Source organism: Capra hircus, chromosome 23 (genome assembly GCF_001704415.2).
Source record: "Capra hircus breed San Clemente chromosome 23, ASM170441v1, whole genome shotgun sequence".
In the NCBI taxonomy this organism is placed as follows: domain Eukaryota; kingdom Metazoa; phylum Chordata; class Mammalia; order Artiodactyla; family Bovidae; genus Capra; species Capra hircus.
This window is the reverse complement of record NC_030830.1, coordinates 16950825-16969561: the sequence shown is the minus strand read 5'-3', so window position 1 is coordinate 16969561 and position 18737 is coordinate 16950825. Positions and strand designations below refer to the sequence as shown.

Here is an 18737-nt window from a genome sequence, read left to right as displayed (position 1 = left end):
CTATGAAAGATGAGTGGAAAGTTTGACACGTTGGAACAGTCAAAGCAGAATGAGCAAGTTCCTAGTAGACATCGCTTAAACAAGGCACAAAGACAGGAACTCACTGAGTGTGTGTTAGGGGGAACCAATTTAGTTTGAGGTGAGATTCTGTGCACCAATGAAGCGAACGTAAGCTCGGTTTAGCACAAAGTGCAGAAGGCCTCAATGCCAGGCTGAAGAAAGAAGTTCAGCATACATGTCTCCCCCGCCCCGCCCCGGATTTGTGTATTCCATTCCACGGTGTTGCTAAGTGATGAGTTCCAGAGTTCTTGACTGCTCACTTCTGTTACTGCCAGGGATGTGACTGAAGCACCCTTGGCCTTTTCACACAATGGCAAAGACTCAGGCTTACTTTGTGCAGTTTTGGACTCCGGTTCTTCAGTATTTCATGGGGCTCTATCACCGCCTCCAGAAATGCTGGAGTGTCGTTAAGGGCTTCTGCACTAACAAGGAGGAGGAATACATCCCTCCAGCTGAGAGTATTTTTCATAAAGAAAAAATTCTGATGCTTGGCAATATTTTGACAGATAATTCTCTAGCCCTTGAACAGAGAGCTCAAGCTGCCTATAGAATCGGACTGTTGGCCTTTACAGGTACTGATTTAACCAGCGGTACTGATGGAGGTATCCCACAACCTTTCTGCCTGTTCTAGCACTGCCAGTGAGTGAGTCTCCTAGCGCTCATTTTAAGAGTCCAATCACATTTCTACCACCAGATGATTACTAATTACTTTCTGCTCAAGGATCTAGTAGCTTAGATGGTAAAGTATCTGACTGCAATACAGGAGACCCAGGTTCGATCCCTGTGTTGGGAAGATCCCCTGGAGAAGGAAATGGCAACTCACTCCAGTATCCTTGCCTGGAAAATCTCATGGACAGAAGAGCCTGGCAGGCTATACAGTCCATGGCGTCACAAATGGTCAGACACGACTGAGCAACTAACACAGAAGGATCTCATGTTTTAAAAGAATGTGTCCATCAGATGTGACTAATTAGGTACTTTCTCATTTTTATTCATTAAAATTATATATACATGCATACACACTGAAATTGCCTATAAATTTTTTTTAATATCATAAAAAATCAAAGACTATTGAATTGATTTGTCAACCCATTTACAGGGAAAAACTACTTGATATTTTACATTTTATCTTGCAAAAAATGCATTACACAGGCAATAATCAGTAAGAACTTTTGGCTCTTAAAACACTTATTAATAACAGGAAAGTCAATAGGTGCACTAGTGAAAAACAGCTATTAATGTACAGTTGGCTAGAAAATTAAGCGGTAAGGGTTGAAATTATATTTAAGGGCCCTTGTGGCTCAGATGTAAAGAATCTGCTTGCAATGCAGGAGACCTGGGTTCTAACTCTGGGTTGAGAAGATCTTCTAGAGAAGGGAATGGCAACCCACTTGTTTTCTTGCATGAAGAGTCAAGAGGAGCCTGGTGTGCTACAGTCCATGGGGTACCAAAGAGTTGGACACAACTGAGTGACTAACAAACCATTTAAAGACACACTGTTCTGTCAAATCCAAATTTGCTTCACTTTTTTTTTTTTTCTAATAAATGTTAGGATGTGTAAAAAAAAAATTTATAGACAGCCTCAATAACACATCTCCTAATTAGAAGCTGTTGTTGGTAGATTATTTTTTAAATGGGAAAATGAATTATTTTGATGCCACTTGATAGACTACTTCCACAGAATGGTGTCCATGAGAGAAAACATTTACTGTTTACAAGGATCAACGGGTCCTAAGGTGCCAGAATGATTAAGAACCACTAGCACAGGACCAGAGAGAAGACAGAAACTAAGGAGAATGCCCATGTGCAGGATAAATCATAACCACCAATGAGGCAGGCTCAGGTCACTACAGAGCTGTGGCACCATTGGGGGTAAGAGTTAACTAATTATAAAGGGATCAGAATCCTTTAATTACATGTGAGGAACAACGAAAAGGGCTCAGGCCAGCTTTTCGCTAACACTTTACACCACAGAGAAAATTCTTAAAACCATGAAACTGTGGTAGTACAAATAAATCCAAGCCAGGTCAAAACTCCAGTGGCTAGAATCCAGACCACTGTGCCAGCCGCTCCTCACCATCTAAACTGTCTTCATGAGCGCCGCCTTATCTATGACCTTCTCAGAGTTCAGGATTTGAACTAGGAAGATCTGGGGTTCAGGTACAGGATGGGAGTGGAGTCAAGGACCAGGTTGGCCCCAGATCTGCAAGAGCCGGGCTGAGAAACACGTTAAGGAGAACAGAACAATGGTGGGAAAAACCTCTCTTGCCAGTTAGACCCTAACCTTGCAGCTCAGCCTGTTGGTTTTTCCTTTGTTTGCTCTAATGTTCTGGTACTTCTTCACGCACTGAAGACCGAGACTCGGGAATGAAACCATGAGGGAGATCTGCAAGGTGAACATAGCCAGGCTTTATTCATCTTGCAGTACTGACAGGTGCCTGATGAAGGAACCAGGGAAGAGCTTTGAGCAGGCAGGGACCTCCCAGTGCTCTTCACGTAACCCCACGCTGATCAACGTACAATTTCTCAATTCCAGAGCAGCACATAGAGTTTGGGGTGGCGGGGGAGAGAACTGAGTGTGAACACAGGAGCACTCATGTTACTAGCTACTAGACATATCAAATACTTCTGGAAATGCAAATGCTTTGTTTTACAGGAGGACCCACTGCTGGAAATTTTGCAGCTGAGTACATGAAAGAAGTAGCTCACTTGTTGCAAAATTACGAGATGGTACCAAAAATAAAGATCCTGCTGCTCCAGAGTGTCGCATCTTGGTGTTACTTAAACCCTGTCAACCAGAGAAGAGCCAAACATTTGCAGTTTATTCCTATCCTCATTAATCTTTTTGATGACACATCTGAGTCTCCTATGAAAAGTGAAACAAACAGCAGCCTCCTGGTTAAATTTTGGGGTTGCTATGTTCTCTCTGTCATGACATGCAATAACTTGCCTTGTATGCAGGAGCTTAAACACTACAGTTCTCTGAAATATCACTTGCAAATACTGGCCAGTGAGAACTGGTCTGGATGGCCCGAAAATTTTGCAGAGGTGCTATATTTCCTCATTGGTTTTCACAGGCATTAATTCCTCTAAATTCAGCTACCTGATGCCACTGTCTGCACCCCACTGTATTACCCTGGAAAACTGAAATAAATAAGAGCTGATAACATGATTCTTCAGCATTTTCTTTTAGGTGGTTGAAAAACTGTATATTCAACATTACTGTAATTAACCGAACTTATGAAAAGCGCCCCTGTTGAAATAACCTTATAAAAATTGTTTATAAAATGAGAATTCACTTAGCTATGTAACTGTTAGAAGCAGTGGTGTGTTTTGGGGAGGGTTATTGACGACATTTAGCTAAGGCACCCAGGAATGCCAAACCCAAACCCAACTCACAGCCACAACGGATGCTAGTGGATGTAGATGGATGCTGTTGATCTATAGTGGATGCTGTCGCCCTACTCATACGCATCCTTGCGTTTCAGTGCCAGCCTTCAAGGTGCCACATCCTTGGCTGAGGCCTTGTTTGGCTTTCAGATATGATCTTACTGCACATCAGGCTCACCAGGAGTTCAGGGGAACTCTCACTTCCTGGGAGCAGTGCTCACCTCCATTGGTCCAGCTCTGGAAAGAGATGGAGTATTATGTGTACAGACACCCAAAGAACAGCCTAAAGCTCGCCTCTTGGATTTTCACCGTCTGTATTTTGTTAGAAAATATGTAAAAGAAAACTTGCACTTCCGTACTGTCCAGCCTCACCAAAAGTTTTGCTACAAAAAAATATTTATGAAAAAGCGCTTAAAGGATTTGTAGCTTTTTGTCTCTAACTACCCTAATATCTGCCTCTAGCTAAAATTGGAGCCCTCAAGCGATTAAACTGAATACTCTCATCTTTCAGACACGCCTTGACTAAACCTCGTGTCATGCTTTCACCTTTCACTGAGGGGCCTGGAGAAAGTGTAGGTCAGTGATCTTTATTTATTACAGGAATGTTGTTCAGTTCAGTCAGTTCAGTTCAGTCGCTCAGTCGTGTCTGACTCTTTGCGACCCCATGAATCGCAGCACGCCAGGCCTCCCTGTCCATCACCAACTCCCGGAGTTCACTCAGACTCACATCCATCGAGTCGGTGATGCCATCCAGCCATCTCATCCTCGGTCGTCCCCTTCTCCTCCTGCCCCCAATCCCTCCCAGCATCAGAGTCTTTTCCAATGAGTCAACTCTTCGCATGAGGTGGCCAAAGTACTGGAGTTTCAGCTTTAGCATCATTCCTTCCAAAGAAATCCCAGGGCTGATCTCCTTCAGAATGGACTGGTTGGATCTCCTTGCAGTCCAAGCCACTCTCAAGAGTCTTCTCCAACACCACAGTTCAAAAGCATCAATTCTTTGGCGCTCAGTCTTCTTCACAGTCCAACTCTCACATCCATACATGACCACAGGAAAAACCATAGCCTTGACTAGACGGACCTTAGTCGGCAAAGTAATGTCTCTGCTTTTGAATATGCTATCTAGGTTGGTCATAACTTTTCTTCCAAGGAGTAAGCGTCTTTTAATTTCATGGCTGCAGTCACCACCTGCAGTGATTTTGGAGCCCCCCAAAATAAAGTCTGACACTGTTTCCACTGTTTCTCCATCTATTTCCCATGGAGTGATGGGACCAGATGCCATGATCTTCGTTTTCTGAATGTTGAGCTTTAGGCCAACTTTTTCTCTCCTCTTTCACTTTCATCAAGAGGCTTTTTAGTTCCTCTTCACTTTCTGCCATAAGAGTGGTGTCATCTGCATATCTGAGGTTATTGATATTTCTCCCGGTAATCTTGATTCCAGCTTGTGTTTCTTCCAGTCCAGCGTTTCTCATGATGTACTCTGTATATGTTGTTAGGGACGCTATTCACATCGTGTGGATTCATGAGGTTCCCTCAGGAAATTTGTCTCAAAACTTAAAACAGGAAAAGCTGTGTTCTGCTAAGCCACTGTACCTTTTCATCCTTTGTGGACTTTGTGAATTGTGTAACTCAGTTTCTCAAACTAGACCTCAGTTTATAGATTAGGGTTGGAAATCAGAAGCCCCATTTAGAAACTGCATCACAGAAATCACATTTTCCAAATGCTTTTGTAATTCAGAGTTAAATAATGCTGGGTCTCTGATGAAAAAACAGGTTCAGATTTGGGCCTTGAGGCATCTTTATGCTAAACTGTGATTTTACGCTGGCTTACCAAAATTGTAATAAATGGTTGTTTCCCTTTGTAGTCCCTTGTAAGGATTCTCTCAGAAGCAAATGCTAGATAGCAATTTGAGCACAAGGGCTTTATTTGCTAATCTTCATAAAGGACTTATGCTTTCATTTCCCTCAGGTAAGAGTACCTAAGAGTATAATGGCCGGATCATATAGAATGTATATGCTTAATTTTTAAGGAACTGTTGCACAGTGCAACAGCAGCTGTGGCATTTAATATTGTCTCCAGCACTGCCAGGGTCCCAATTGTTTCATATCCTTAACTCTCGGTACTGTGCAGTTTTTTTCACACTTGAGCCATTCTGATGCACACATGACAGTTTCTCACTGCAGTTTCACTGGCACATCCCTGGTGACTAACAACGCCATCTTGCCCCATGCTTGCTTGCCATCTGTACATATGCTGTCCAAGGGTCCAAACTTTCCTCCATTTGAAGAAAAAAGTGGTCTATCTACTTAATGAGTTTTAAGTTCTTTACAGACAGTAATCCTTTGTTGGGTATGTTTTACAAGTATTTTCTCCCAGTCTGTGGCTTGTCTTTGCATTGTCTTTTAAAGAGAAATTTTTGATTTTTATGCAATCCAATTTATGGTATAATTAGTAATGTGTCCTTTTGGAGAAATCTTTACCAAATCTGAGATCACTAAAATTTCCTATTTTCTTCTAGATTAAGTTTTAGCTCTGACATTAAATTTTAAAATCCTCAGTTCTCTCTTCTTTTGCTCCCTGCTACCAAATCCTAGCAATCCATTTTTGACATTTTCCAGAAATATTTTCTATTTGCCAAGTCATCCTATTCTACTTAGCTTTCTTCTTTACCACTCAGTCTAAAATCCTGAGTCCCCTCTCCCTCTAATCAAGAATATCCTTAATTCTTTTTTAAAAAAATATTTTTATTGTGGTAAAAAACAATGTAAAATTTATCTATTCTTCCTCAATTATTTGGGCTAATACACCAAATCTAAAATATACAGAGCTGCACTAATACAGCAGCCACTGACCTCACATGGCTCTTTAAAATATAAATTAAAATTAAATAAACTGTTAGTTCCTCATTCATACAGCCACATTTGGTACTAAAGGCTACCTGGGTATTACACTGGACAACTCAGTTCCAGCATCCCAGAAAACTTTACTGGACAATGTTGCTATAGGTTAATAAGTTTCCATTACTTAAAATTTTTAGTCCTCACAAACACGGGGGTGGACTTCACAATATTAGAGATAAGAAAATTGAAGTTCTAGAAGAATAACATGCCTCAAGTAATCCTTAAAAGCTTGATATTGCTCTTTATTGTCAATTTACACAAAGTTGCTTGTATGCTATCCACAGAATTTAATCCCAATGCTGTATACTTCTCAATTTCCCTTTTGTACTTTTCTTCCTACAAAACATCCTTCATTTCACCCTCTTACTTCAATATACACACTTTGTCTACACCAGTATGTGAAATGTGTGAACAGAAAGTTTCAGAACTCTGTTATTCCTGCGTTTCTTTATCTGCTCCACCCTCTGCTTTTCTAGGCCACCAGCACCCCCCAGCATTTTACCCAGCCAAGAAAAGCAGGATCCTACCAGCCTGCTGAGCCTTCCCGTGGCTAATCAGATTCACCTGGGGAGTTTTGGGACCTTTAGATGTTCACACTTCTACTTGGTCCTATTACCGGGCCTTGGGGTCTGGAAATCAAACATCCCTCCAGTGAGCTTGAGATGCAACCAGGTTTAAGAGGGAAAACCTCAGCTATCTCAGTCTAAAGAGGGAGAAGTCATTTTCCCTTGTTTTCTTCCAAGCTAGTTAGCAGAACAGAAAGGAAACAAAACAAAAAGCACAGAAATAGACAAATTTTCTACACAGACTCTTTATATTTCATTCTTCCAAGATACACACAGAACTCAACAGAATGAAGTTTATTTATCATATACACATGTCATGTCTGACAACTGAGAAAATGCTATTTACACAAAACACCATAGATTAAAAATACATAGTATTTGTATTTTAATACAATAATAGGGTTCCAGGATACAAACAAGAAAGTTTGATAACAAATTTTCATTATAAAGTTATTTGCACTGCTACAAAGAACTACAGTGGAGGTAAACTTCGGCAGTTACTGAATTTCATATACTCGGTTTTACATCTGTGGAGGAAGAGACGACTTCTTCAGCACATGTACCACCAATTTCTGAGTCTTCTACTTCACTCAGAATCCTCAGCAGTTGCCTGTTCAGGATCAAATTCCTGACTATACGGTGATTCAAGGTTGTCCAGAGGTTCATGACTCAGCCTCTTTTAAAGAATAAACCAATAATTTCTTTTAAAAACTTTGCAATCAATTATTACTATGCTGATATAAGGAACCCTCACTGTTGTCATGAGGTTTCATTTCATAATGTCTCTCCTAAATTCACTTACAAGCAGTGTTATATAGAAGTGCTAACCATATTAGATCCTATTTCTGCAAAGTCAGTGTTTACAAATTTGCTTATTTTTAAGTACTGAGATGCTTTCAGAATACAATCCAAACCAGTACTTCTCAAACTACAGTAAAGGACCAGGTTTCCCATCTGCTTTGGACCAATACTCGTGCAGCAGTTAAGAGAGCTACTACAGTGCTTCCAAACAAAAACTTTATTCTGTCGTGGTGCTAAAATGTAAGGCAGAAATTCAGTACAAGAAAAGTTTTGATTTGAAAAACTTCCTAACCACAAGATGATTTTTTGCAGACATGAATAAATTTAAGACCTAGTTTGTAAGACAGGTAAAGTTAATAGTCATCAGGTTAATACTTATAAACACATTGCTAACTGCTAAGTCACTTCAGTCGTGTCCAACTCTGTGTGACCCCATAGACGGCAGCCCACCAGGCTCCCCCGTCCCTGGGATTCTCCAGGCAAGAACACTGGAGTGGTTGCCATTTCCTTCTCCTATAAACACATTAGTTACTTCCAAACTTTAAAAAAAGTCAGATAAGATGACCAAAGCTATTCAGTACACCAGTTATTAATACCAGTTTTGGAAGTGCCCATCATGTTTCATTGGCATTATAGTTAAAAACTGTGTATGCCTATGTGAATATATATGTATGTATAACTGATTCACTCTGCTGTATACCCGAAACTAACACAACACTATAAATCAATCATACTCGAATAAAATTTTCTTAAAAAGCCTGTCTGAAAATTTGACACCTGTGAAATATAATAAATTCCCTATATTTTTCAGATATAATTCCTTTTTATATTTCTACAAGAAAACAGGTATTCTTTTGTTTCATAATAAACAATAGCATCTAACAGTTATTGGGTTCTCACTATATACAGGCAGTTCTCTCAATTTCCTCCCTATTCTAATTCACTATTCTCATAGGAAGCCTAGAAAGTAGGCACTATTACTCCCATTTTATAGATGAGGAAAATGGAGCCCTGACAGGATGAACAACCTGCTTAACTCTAACTTAATGGTGCCAGGCAGGGGGCCAGGACTCAAACCGGGAGATCTGATCCTAGAGCCCAAACACTTTCTGATCACACTACCTGGACTTGATAGGAAAACAGATGGCTCTGAGCCAGGAGTAGGCTAAGACACCCACCTGTATCATCTCTGCCATATACTGAACATGTTCTGCTACTTCTGCCAGTTCCTTATTCTCCTCCTTCAGGCGGGCAATTTCACTGTCCTTTTGTTCAATCTCTTTATGAAGCTATGCGACATAAATCAAAATAGTTCAGTATCTCACAGATTTGCAACTATCTTGATTGCAAAGATAAACCAAATTATATGCCTCCAAATATACAACTGACAGACACATTTAGGGCAAAGTTCCTAACAAAGGTGCTGTCCTTGGCTCTCAACACAATAGGCTTCTTTTTGTGTAACAGTTCTGCCTAATTCAACTTTTATTAGGCCAACATTACATCTGGTTTATATTGCTCTAGTAAAATATCTTAGACAGAAGAAAAATGATCCCAGAATGTTTAAAAATGTCACAAATTATATCCAGTACATACTTTCTCATTTTCCTTAAGTGCCTCATAGAGAGCCTTCCTCCGTTTTTCCGCCACTTCTTTCCAATAGTGAGGGGATGGATTTTCTAAAATAAATGAATGGTTCACAGTGTAACTCTGGAAATCATTACTGTTTATATATACTGCTGTAAAAACCCAGTAACTTTTTGTCTACTAAAAAAAAATTTACAGTCTCTCAGTACTTAGTAATACCATTTGTAAAAAAGATTAAAGTTAGAAAGCCAAATCAGTTGTTTCTCTTATTTTTCCCGACGTTTTGAAGATTTTCAATGTTTCAAAACAATTCCAATACAAGTACAATATACACATAACTCTCCCGTAGACTGGTAAAGGTTGTTTGCTGCATTTGCTACGTGTCGTCCCATTTTTTTTAACAGTGACATTTGTGAAAAGTCCAGATCAGTTATTTTTACATTGCCCTTAAATTTAGATTTGTCCATTTTGATTATTAGGTTCAAGCTATACATGTTGGCAAGGACACTGTGTAAATACCTTGTATCCTTCCCAGTGTACCACTGAAGAAGAACACACGAATCTGTCACAATCCTAGATATTATATTCAATCGTTTAAGATGATTTCTCCCTTGTACACTTTCTTCCTTCAGTAACAAGTAAATGATCTATGGAGTAAATTTTTCAGTCTGTGGTGTTAATATCCAGTTCCCTAACAACCTTTCATCCAGTTTTAGCTCCACTAATATTTCTTAAATCTATTGTTTCTATGGTGGATGAAAAAGTAGTGATTTTCCATTTATATAGTTCCTTCAACATTCAGTAGTTGGTGTTATTTGGTCAAAGAACATCCCCTACCTCAATTCAGAAGAAAATTACCAGAAGGGATTCATGTGCTCTTTTCTAATTCAGTGTATTATAATCCATTCTTGTCATCATTCAAACTTTCCCTAACTTAGCCAAGGGGATCCCTTCCTTAAAGCAGTCTCCTTATCTGTTTAACCTCTGCATCAGTTGTTGATTTTCTAACACAAGAGATTTCTTGTGTTTTCTAACACAAGAGATTACAAACTCACTCTATAGTGAGCTTGCCCCAGTGCTGGAAGGAGCCATTTCTCTAGGGAGCTTTAGCGGAGAATACTGTTTACAAACCAAGAACTGGATGTGATTGTGCTTCTTGTTATTTAGGTGCCATTGTTTCACTGGCAGAGGTAGTTTAAAAAAAAAAAAATCAGTTCATAGCAACACTCCCAATTCCAGTTCCACAACAGAGTTCTTCCTTTCTTTCCCCATTATATACTGTATCTCCCTTCACCATACCATGAACCCAACCATGTCAACATATTACCCATTTGCTCAATCCTAAAATATACTCAAATTTCCCCCATAACTGCTACTATGGCAATACCACTAACAGCAAAAATTAAATTCAAGATGTCTTTGTAGTTCTTTCAGTCCTCACAGTATATCCCACTGAGGGTGTATAGTCAAGAGTTCTGTGTTCAAGTTATATGGATTAATTTTTTTCTATGTGGTTCAGTTCAGTCGCTCAGTTGTGTCCAACTCTTTGCGACCCCATGAATCGCAGCACGCCAGGCCTCCCTGTCCATCACCAACTCCCGGAGTTCACTCAGACTCACGTCCATCGAGTCAGTGATGCCATCCAGCCATCTCATCCTGTCGTCCCCTTCTCCTCCTGCCCCCAATCCCTCCCAGCATCAGAGTCTTTTCCAATGAGTCAACTCTTCGCATGAGGTGGCCAAAGTATTGGAGTTTCAGCTTTAGCATCATTCCTTCCAAAGAAATCCCAGGGCTGATCTCCTTCAGAATGGACTGATTGGATCTCCTTGCAGTCCAAGCCACTCTTAAGAGTCTTCTCCAACACCACAGTTCAAAAACATCAATTCATTGGCGCTCAGCCTTCTTCACAGTCCAACTCTCACATCCATACATGACCACAGGAAAAACCATAGCCTAGACTAGACAGAACTTAGTCAGCAAAGTAATGTCTCTGCTTTTGAATATGCTATCTAGGTTGGTCATAACTTTTCTTCCAAGGAGTAAGCATCTTTTAGTTTCATGGCTGCAATCACCATCTGCAGTGATTTTGGAGCCCAAAAAAATAAAGCCTGACACTGTTTCCACTGTTTCTCCATCTATTTCCCATGGAGTGATGGGACCGGATGCCATGATCTTCATTTTCTGAATGTTGGGCTTTAGGCCAACTTTTTCACTCTCCTCTTTTACTTTCATTATGATAGCAATATGACATATAGTTGAGTTGTTTATTTCCATATTTAACTTTAGTTATTACTTCCTATCAATCTTCATTAATTTTAGCCAAATCAGATGAATGTCACAAATCCTGTTGCTTATATTATTACTAGAACTTCTTCTTATTTGTATGCAATCAACCTTTCTTAATTTTGCCTAAAAAACTCACTCATTTTTTCCCCCACTGTCGTGCAGGCAACTCAAAATGAGCCCAAATATCACTTTAATCTTGGGTAAGACCATTAACTTCTCCAGGTGTCAAATTTTTTCCTCAGTAATAATATCCAATGACTCATTATTAGAATAGAAGTAATCACCTTCCATAAGACTTATACAACATCACTAGCTTCCTTTTCTGAATTCCACTGCCATTCCATTAAAACCAGTAATTATCACAGGCACATGCTTCTCACTCATCTTCACTCCTCTTATTGTTCCTATTGTTCCTTTATAGCATTGTGGAGAGGAGCTTGAAGAAAAGACACTCCTCTCCACAAATTCATTCTCTAGACACTTTTCTTCTGAAGAGACTATTTCTAAGTCTTACATGTCCCATATCAAAGCTGCCATATTATTCACTATCCTTTCCTTTAATATTTCACCTATATATGGATCTTACCAAACCATAGTACCTGTCCAAATTTACATTTTATATATTTCCAACCATAAATTTTAAATTATCAAAAACATTAAAGCAAAATATTTTAACAGATTAAAAAGCTGTAGGCAGAATTCATAACAACAAATAATATTTACCCTTATTATAAGTTTTTAAGATAAAAGCTGCATATATACATAGTTTTTTGTACCTGTGATCATAAGATCAAATGCTTCTTGGCTGACTCCTCCAAGAGTTTTACTTTTACTACGTTCTTGGTCAGTAACAACTCCAGAGCTGGAAGTCTTAGATATTAACTGGTCATTCCAATGTTTCTGTTTGGACAAGCCTTTAACCAACTATAATGAAAATATGTACATCAGTCATTTTGTTTAATAAACAAGAAAGCAGAATAGCTTTCTCTTTTGAATTAAAACTAAGGCTTTCATTTTTTTGGATATCTTTGGCTCTTCTAAAAAATTATAGATTCAAAACTCTACAAAAATGTATCATCATATTTTAGGAATTTTATTTACAGCAATTCTTTTAGATTAGACTTGGGTCTAAGGCTTAGCCAAATTCATTTGCATCACTTAAATAATTCAGTACCATAGGAAGGCATGATTTTCAACCCATACAAGTCTAGAAACCCTCATCCATGATTTCATTATTTACATACAGGGGTAAATGATTGAAGCTAACATTTTATTCTTAAAAAGGAGAAAGAAATCAAACATTATGCCTATAGGTTGACTCATAATTTATTATCCCAGTTCTACTACAGATATTCATACCAACTTTCAACTTCCTAAACTGAAATTAAAACAAAAACCACTTCTGTGGGGAATATATAATTGTTATCCCTAAATTATTTCCCAATTTCAATGATTTAGGTATTTCTGACCAAGTAAGTCTTTGAAATGTTTTTAATGTAAGTGCACTATCATCTGTGCCCCATTCTAGCTCAACAATACACACCTCATTTTCTCTTCCAACTAGAGATCCAGCCGTAGAAGGCTGAATCATCTTCAGAGTTCTTCTTGGAACAGGACTACACTGAAAGTCAACATAAAAATTATCTGGTTACTAAGTTACTATATGGACTGTTACTATCTCAATCTTACTATAATTTACAAAAAACAAAACAACCCAAAGGACACTAATGTTTGATATGGTATAAAATTTTATAAAATTACACATGGTTTGATCAACTAGCAAATTTATTATTTCCCTAAAATTCTAATAAAGTTTGAAGAAATTCTAAAAATAAATCATATTACTCAGACTTGACACAAACAAGTCATTCTTCTCCCATTTCAATATATGTTCTTGCTACAATCATAGTCATTTGTTTAGTTAAAACAAAAATACAACATTTTTAAGTTCTAATACTTCATATATGATGAAATTCCAGAATACCAGAAATATCTGTATTCCATCTTATAAAAAAAAGATCTTCCACACAGAAACTAAAAATGTACCAAATATCATTACATTTATGGCAGAAACCCACAAAAGGGGTAAATTGGAGGAAAGGGTCAATTATTTACATTGCAAAATATTTCTCTCCCCTAATCAAAAGGATTCCTCTCAGGCTTTCTTTAAATTGTGAATATCCCCTAACATATTTATAATGAATTCACCAGAAGAATATAATTTTAATAACACTACACATGTAAAGACCTGCTTCTCCCTCTCAACCTTTACCTGAGTGTAGAAGCAGTTTGCTTCAAGACCATTCATCAGCAGACAGCAAAAATGTCAGTGTCTGAGGCATACTAGAACTCCAAAATGCCCAAGCTATTGTTTCGGGAAAAAAATTGCCTTCCTTGTAATATGTAAATACCTTCCTGTATATTTCCTGATCTAAAAGATCTCTCCACTATATTTGCAAAAAATCATTAGTTCTACTGCCACCATGGGATAGCAAACAATAGTGAATACTCAAACAAAGTTAGTAAGAACATGACACCAAAGCAGCGTGAGAAAGTTACTGCTGCCACACTGCACTTCACAGGACCAGAGCTCACCTTTCCCACGGTAAAGTTTCTACTGCTGATTATTATCTCACTATTGAACTGAAGAACAAACGCTGGCTACTGTGAGAACAAATATTACACCAACATTTCAGATACAGTTTAGATTAGTCAACAGTCTCCAGACAAACAGAAGAAAATATAACTTTGAAACCTTTTAATAATAGGAAATGTTAATTTATTTAAACGCTTGCTACTAAGATAAATGACTGAAATACTGAATGACCATTTCCAAGATTTAACTTTCACAAATGTAAGCTTTATAGCCCACCCAAATGTAATATTGCTATTATCATTTTATTCATACAGATCTTGCATTAGAATAAGCTCTTTACAGCCAGAAAGGTTCTCATATATTAATGAGTCTTAATCTTCTTAGAAAACAATTTTATATTCTGCAAACCCCCTCAGAAAACAGTAACAACAAAACAAGCACACACATAGCATTTTGTGTATGACTGGCAAGGAATCCACGAACTCCTAAAATATACTCTTACAGACTAGCTTCAGACCAACTCGATCATTTTACAGATGAGTAAACTGAGGCGGAGATGGTGAATAACTCACCACCCAACATCACAGTTTTGGAGGCAGAACCAAACAGAACCCAGGTCCTTTTATATCCCAGATAGTTGCACTATAGCTACTAAATATTCAACTTCTCTTTAAATGTTAGACTCTGCTGGAAAACTGAACTGAACTGAAATACTGATAATTGCTGAAAATGGGGAAAGTAAATTGAGATTAAATTACTATTTTTTAATATTTTTCCTAATAAAAAGTTTAAACACACACATACAAAGCACAATTGGGAGATGTTATTATCCTTTATGGAAGATGATGGAATCAAATTCACATATTATAGTACAAACTATTATTCAAGAAAAATAATGTAAGGAAGATGTGAAGGCAAGGTAATAATGCAAAATGTCTCTGTGATCAAAGATCTAATTTGAATATACACACAAAGGATTTTAATAAAATCATCTCGTGAAATGTAATAAGAGTAAAAACAAAGGAATAAAAAGTCTTGTATATAGAAAACCCAAAGGAATTTACTAAAAAAAACTATTACAACTAATAAACAAGTTCAGCAAGGTTGAAAGAAACAAGATCAAGATACAAAAGTCAATTGCATCACCAAAAATTTAATTAAGGAAATGATTCCAGCTATAATAGTATTAAAAAGAACAAAATACTTAGACCTAAATAAATGGAAAAACATCCTATGTACTTGGATCACAAAACTTAATATTCAACCATAATTCATTTTTAAATAGTCCTCTATTGTTACTTGCCCTCAGACTCAAAATTTAGTTAAGTCAAGGTGCATAGAAATTATAGCCAAGTTACATTTGACAAAATTATGTCAAAAAACATCTACCTACCTGCTTTCCACAACAGCTGAAAGTGACTGCATCACATACCTTTACGTTCTCTTGGAGCCCTTCTTGTTTCTGCTTCATGTTGTGACTCATTACACACCTGACGAAGAACAGAAGACTAGCAATTCAAAAACAGAATAGTCTGCATCAGAAAGTGAAATTCAGTTTTTTGTTCAAACTACAATCGTAAAAATAAAAATTAAAAAATCATAACGATAAAAAAGATGGAATCTTTTCTCACTGTACCCAAACAGCCCTGTCAATGACAAGTGACTAAAGCTAATGACTCTTAATATCCCTACTTTATACATACCCACACACACAAAGTAATTCTGACTGGTAAAATTCTGTTACAAATGAGAAAATATGTATTCTAAGCAAATTTACAAAATATGATGGTGTTCTGGATTAAATGCAGGTCTCCCAAAGATCTGAAAAATGGTCAGTAGGAAAAGTTAAACACAGACATTCAGGTATGATCAGGACAAGAACAGCATCCTAACTTTGCTGTTTCAAAGGCAGATTTAAGCTATAACAAACTTGGCTCTGGTAACAAGCAATAACTTAATACTTAGTTTCTAATCAAATAAGATTATGCATTTCCATGTGTAGGGAATGTTTAACCACCATTAACTGAGGTACTGATGGATGCAAAGCAGAGGGAGGAGACAAAGGGCTCTGCAATCTTATTAACCAGAACACTGGGCTCCACTCACTCCAAACCCAAATGTGAACTCCTCAGCCATCTCTCTTCTCTCATCTGTTTCTCATACAGATCTCACTGATTTCTGTAGCTGTGCCTTTCTTTACTCTAAACTTTGACTATGACCCATCCCATGTGAATACATTTTATGCTGTGCACCAGCACACACAAATGCAATCAAAAAAGCTTAGGAAATAAAGTCTAATGCTGTGAGGCATCCTATTTTCTAGTCTGTTTAATGTTAATCAAATGCTGGTCGGGCTGAGCCAGGACAGTGGTGTTCAAACTGCCGGTCACAGCCTGGGATTCCAAAATCACTTAGTGGGTGTTTAAAACATCAAAGTGTATGACATAGGAGGAATAAATACTGCTTCCTGAAGGTTCTAATTTAGCTGAGGAATGCGACCTAAATTGCGATGTAAAAAATGTGATTTAGTACACGTCATGATTTACAGAGCTGAAAGCCACGGGTCAAACCTAACTCGTCACTTGCTTGAACTCTTCACTAACTCTTCACTTGAGTGTAATGATACACTCTCCCCGACATCCTTACTTTTTATTATCTAGTTATTTTAGATTGAAAACCCTGGCATAGGACTGAGTCCAAGGAAATATTGATAAACTGATGAAATCAAGTGTCACCACGTTCATTTTTTCTTTAAATGAGCAGGCGCAGGATTCAGGGATCTTCTCCCATGAGCCTAGTTAGCGGACCATCATGGAGGCTCAGTGGTAAAGAAACAGTCTGTCGATGCAGGAGACGCGGGTTCGATCCTGGGTTAGGAAGATCCCCTTGGAGAAGGAAATGACAACGCACTCCAGTATTCTTGCCTGGGAGATCCCATGGACAGAGGAGCCTGGCAGGCTACAGTCACGGAGTCGGACGTGACTTAGCGACTAGACAACAACAATGGATTTCCACCAGTTCAAGAGGACGGAACATGTTCCTCTTAACCAGGTACAGCCACACTGATGCCCTCACACCAACCAGCTGCACAGAAACCGCCCCGAGACCCCGCCAATTTGTCCTCGGAACAGAGACCCAGAAGCCAAAGAGGAGACAGAAGGTTCAGGCGCCGAGGCCCTCCAACCCATGGGCGTGCCTGGGGACGGCGCCCGCCAGCCAATAGCGAGGGCGGACGGGAAAGCGCGCCAAAACTGACCTAACTAATGGGACGGGGTCCAGTCTCACCTCCCCCCGCCCCTACCCCCATCCCGCGACCGTTCAATTGCCTCTTCACCCCGACCCCGACAGTGGCCAAGCAGTCAACAGAGGAGTACGCGACTCCTGGCTAGCGGCAGCCCAAAAAGGCCTCATCTAGCAACCCCTGCGGACCCCCTCCAGCCACCCCTCTCACACTTACCGGATGGAAGCGCGCAGTCCTCGTAGCGAACTCAGGAAGTTGTGGCCGGTGCTTCTCGCGCGGGGTTCACAGCCAACCCACGTTTGGGCCAGCAGCCGCTGCAGTGCGGGAGCGCGCTGCTGTGAAAACACTGAAACTCTTCCCGCCGGCCCTGGACGATCACGTAACCGCCTGACGCTAGGCGTAGGGCGGAGCTATCGGAATCCGACGAATCGCCTCTCGCCCCTGCCCTTTTCGGCTCCGCCCCTTCCTGCGCCTGCGTGGTGGGCGGGGTGTGTAGTTGGGCCCGAATGGGTTCTAGGTCCCGATTTAGGTTCTGCAGTCCCAACTTCCATTCAAAGTGAATGCTTTTTTTTTTTTCCGCCCCCGCTAGATGTAAACACCGAAAGAAGAAGTATTGTATGTGTAGTACGTCTTGATTTTTCTAAAAATCCTTGTTCCGCGGCCCCCTTATTGTATTAAGAGCTTTTCTATTTTGCCTTATTTACGTTGCCTAAATTGTGGTTTTCTGTGGCTCACTTGGTAAAGAATCCGCCCGCAATGCGGGAGAACTAAGTTCGATCCCTGGGTTGGAAAGATCCTCTGGAGAATGGAAAGGCAAAGAGTCGGACAAGATTGAGCCACTTTCACTTCACTTCACTTCGGTAGTACTAGAAGGCCTAATCCTGCCACAAACCCATTAATTGAGCGCCTGGAGGTACCAGTACTGTTCTAGGCGCTGCCATTGCAGTCTGAAGGAGCAGGAAAACCTTGTTTTTGTTGTTTAGTTGCTCAATTGTGTCTGAATCTTTACAACCCCATGGACTGTAGGGCCCCATGCTCCTCTGTCCTTGAGTTTTTGTAGGCAAGAATACTGGAGTGGGTTGCCATTTCAGGGGATCTTCCCAACCCAGGAATCGAACTCTAGTCTCCTGCGTTGTAGGCGGCTTCTTTACCCCTGAGCCACCGCGAAGCCCGAATATTAATTACTTGTAGCTTTTTAAATTATTATTATTGCTTTTAGTCATTTTACAAATTTCTCAACTTTCTTTGTGGGCATAGTACACTTCGGTTAACCAGTCTTGTTAAATCTTTTGTTTTTACCTGCCATAGCTGT

The 18737-nt window shown here is 39.3% G+C and overlaps 2 protein-coding genes across 6 annotated transcripts; one reads left to right on the top strand and one right to left on the bottom strand.

Moving 5' to 3' along the window:
- Positions 371 to 3674, top strand: C23H6orf229 (chromosome 23 C6orf229 homolog). Its single transcript, XM_005696816.2, has 2 exons — positions 371 to 632; positions 2717 to 3674. Exons 1-2 carry the CDS (start codon positions 371 to 373, stop codon positions 3142 to 3144), a joined length of 690 nt encoding a protein of 229 aa, XP_005696873.1. The 3' UTR covers positions 3145 to 3674.
- Positions 7166 to 17829, bottom strand: GMNN (geminin, DNA replication inhibitor). 5 transcript variants are annotated; one of them, XM_013974108.2, is made up of 7 exons: positions 17642 to 17824; positions 15578 to 15692; positions 13132 to 13209; positions 12365 to 12512; positions 9312 to 9394; positions 8894 to 9004; positions 7194 to 7590 (listed from the first exon to the last, which is right to left on the bottom strand). In XM_013974108.2, exons 2-7 carry the CDS (start codon positions 15665 to 15667, stop codon positions 7501 to 7503), a joined length of 600 nt encoding a protein of 199 aa, XP_013829562.1. In that variant the 5' UTR covers positions 15668 to 15692; positions 17642 to 17824; the 3' UTR covers positions 7194 to 7500. The 5 variants fall into 5 exon arrangements, with proteins under 5 accessions (XP_013829564.1, XP_013829562.1, XP_005696836.1 ...); XM_005696779.3 differs by having other exon boundaries at positions 15617 to 15692; XM_005696777.3 differs by having other exon boundaries at positions 15578 to 15674.